General features: G+C 35.8%; 1 protein-coding gene across 2 annotated transcripts; it reads left to right on the forward strand.

Moving 5' to 3' along the window:
• Positions 1-445: 445 nt before the first annotated feature.
• On the forward strand, positions 446-1,754 carry LOC130459232 (uncharacterized). 2 transcript variants are annotated; one of them, XM_056826469.1, is made up of 3 exons: positions 446-653; positions 760-876; positions 1,020-1,180. In XM_056826469.1, the coding sequence occupies exons 1-3, from the start codon at positions 463-465 to the stop codon at positions 1,114-1,116; spliced, it is 405 nt and encodes a 134-aa protein (XP_056682447.1). In that variant the 5' UTR covers positions 446-462; the 3' UTR covers positions 1,117-1,180. The 2 variants fall into 2 exon arrangements, with proteins under 2 accessions (XP_056682447.1, XP_056682448.1); XM_056826470.1 differs by lacking the exon at positions 1,020-1,180 and adding an exon at positions 1,590-1,754 and having other exon boundaries at positions 449-653.
• The last annotated feature ends 752 nt before the right edge of the window (positions 1,755-2,506 follow it).

Consider the following 2,506-nt stretch of genomic DNA (forward strand, 5'->3'; position numbering starts at 1 on the left):
AAAGGAAATGGTGACGCCGCTGCCAAAGAAGAAGGCTAAACCGCACCATGGTAAAGGAAGTGAGAAAGGGAGCACCAAAGCTAGTTGTGTCCTTAAAAAGGGATCTGGCTCAAAAAACAAAGATACATCAAAAAGTGATAACCCCATTGGTAGTAAAGTTGATGTCCTTAGGGTGGAGTGTGAACTACTATCTTACATGATGTCCAATATGCCTAAATTTTCATCAGCATTATCACTTCCTGCTTCAATTTTCTCGTACAAAAAGGACACACTGACTTCTGTCAAATCTCGTGATATCTCTGAGTTTCTCACGAAGGATTTCGTCGGTATTAAAGTACTTCAAGTTTATATGATGTATGTTATTCTGCCTATGGTATCTCATTTGATTCTACCTACATGGCGATTTATAAAATCTTTTTCATCCTTTGATCTTATGGTTAATGACCCTATGTTTGCATATGTATGTACTTGTATCATGAATACATATGCCCCTTAAAGTTGTCTCATATTAACTTTTTGTGTCCCGATGCAATTTCTTGTGCCGCAATGAAGAAGAATCGTTTAAGCGTTATTGACTATATAAAAGATGCTTTCTTAAATGAAAGGAAAAAGGATGTGCAGTCAAAATTCTTGTTGGCTCCCTACCATGAAGGGTATCTTATATAACCTGCTAACTTTTATATATGTTATTTATTTTTTAATATTATTAGAACTCTTGTTTTCATGCAACTAATCATATAATTGGGTACTTTATAATAGGAATCATTGGGTTCTTATCGTCCTTGATCTTGTCTTTGGCCTAGCATACGTGTTTGATTCGGCCACTCCTCCCCCTCCCGAGACACGGAAGTTAGAAGGGTTCAATTGTATACAAATGTAAGTTGAATGTACAAACCCATTTGCAACTCATTATATTATGTCAATAAAACACATGCTATATATATTTAATTTCTTTATTGAAAGTAATATGATTAGATTTTTGATAGAGAACTAAAGTGTTATAATTATTGTTTATGTAGGGCATATAGAATTTATTGGACTAATCTTGAAAATGGCAAACGGAAGATTAAGTCACAAAAGTTACGATTCATACAGATGAAGGTACGTACTAATTAAAGTTTGTACTCCTTAAATCTCTTAATTTGAAAAATTTGCTTTGACACATATATACGTGCCTCATTTGTGTAAATAGTGTGCTCAACAAGTTGATGCAGTTGACAGTGGTTATTATGTGATGAAATACATGCATGATGTTGTCACAGTATACAATGAATACAAGGATAATTTGTCTGAGGTACGTGAACTTATTTAATTAGGTATAAGAATCAATTTTCTCTTAAATTAGTTTTCGAGTACTTAATACCAAGTTTTTGTTTTTTGACCAACATAGAGTTGGCTCAAGTGGTAAGCAGCTTGATGCCGCTTAAGGGAGGTCTCGGGTTCGAGCCTCGCCGTATGCAGAAACTCTTGTTGGGAGACTCACCCACCACAAGCAAGGTGTGCGACCCGGGTCGGATTCGGATGTAGTTGGAGCTAAGCTCCGGTGAACCGGGTGTGCTATGCGTAAAAAAAGTTTTTGTTTTTTGAAGGGTTATGTACAAAGAGAAATGCCATATTCTAATGAGGAGTTAGAAGAAACTCGAGAACAATGGGCAAAGTATTTTAAGGACAACTATTTGATGGATGCCGGCGAATGCGTTTGTTGTCTAGTAATGTTATGTTTTATGTTTTTGTTATGTGTTGGATATGACGTTGGATGCTACTCGGAGCATATATATGGTTGTTGGAACATATATGTATGTTATGTCTTATATACAGGTTTTTGTAAATTCCCGTTTTGCCGGGTTTCGCAAATTACAAAGAAAACTATGGCAAAATTTTTGCAACCTATTAAACTATTTATAATGTTTTTATTATAATTTTTTGTCAAAATAATAGGATTGTCCAGGGATAAATATATAAATATGCATCTGATCGTAGCTACTATATTTATTTTTTTTAAAAATAAAAATATATTAATTACAGCGCGTGTGATAGCACCAAGCTGCAAAATGACAACTAATTGCAGCGCGTATTTCACCACAAGGCGTTGCAACTACTTTTTATTTACAACTTATATGGGTCGACCCACACTGCAACTAATATACTACTTGCAACTTATATAGGTCTACCCGCGCTGCAATTAACCTATTATTTGCAGCGAATATAGGCGCTGCAAAAAATCTTACGGTATTTGCAGCCATCACAATTGCAGCGCGCGAAAACGCTGCAAAAAGCCCGTTTTACCAGCGCTGCAAATGTGATTTTTTCTACTAGTGTGGGAGAGAGATACTCGTCTCCACTTAGTTTAAAAATTTTAGCAATTTTAAGCTTGTACAATGGTACATACTCGTCTCCACTTGCCCAGGGGCATGGGAGATATGAGTATTCGAGAAATCAATTGTATTAATCAAGTTTTTTTGGCTACTAGTGCTTGGCGAATTGTTCACAATCCCCAGCTTCTTCT

The sequence above is a fragment of the Spinacia oleracea genome, chromosome 4, assembly GCF_020520425.1.
Source record: "Spinacia oleracea cultivar Varoflay chromosome 4, BTI_SOV_V1, whole genome shotgun sequence".
NCBI lineage: Eukaryota > Viridiplantae > Streptophyta > Magnoliopsida > Caryophyllales > Amaranthaceae > Spinacia > Spinacia oleracea.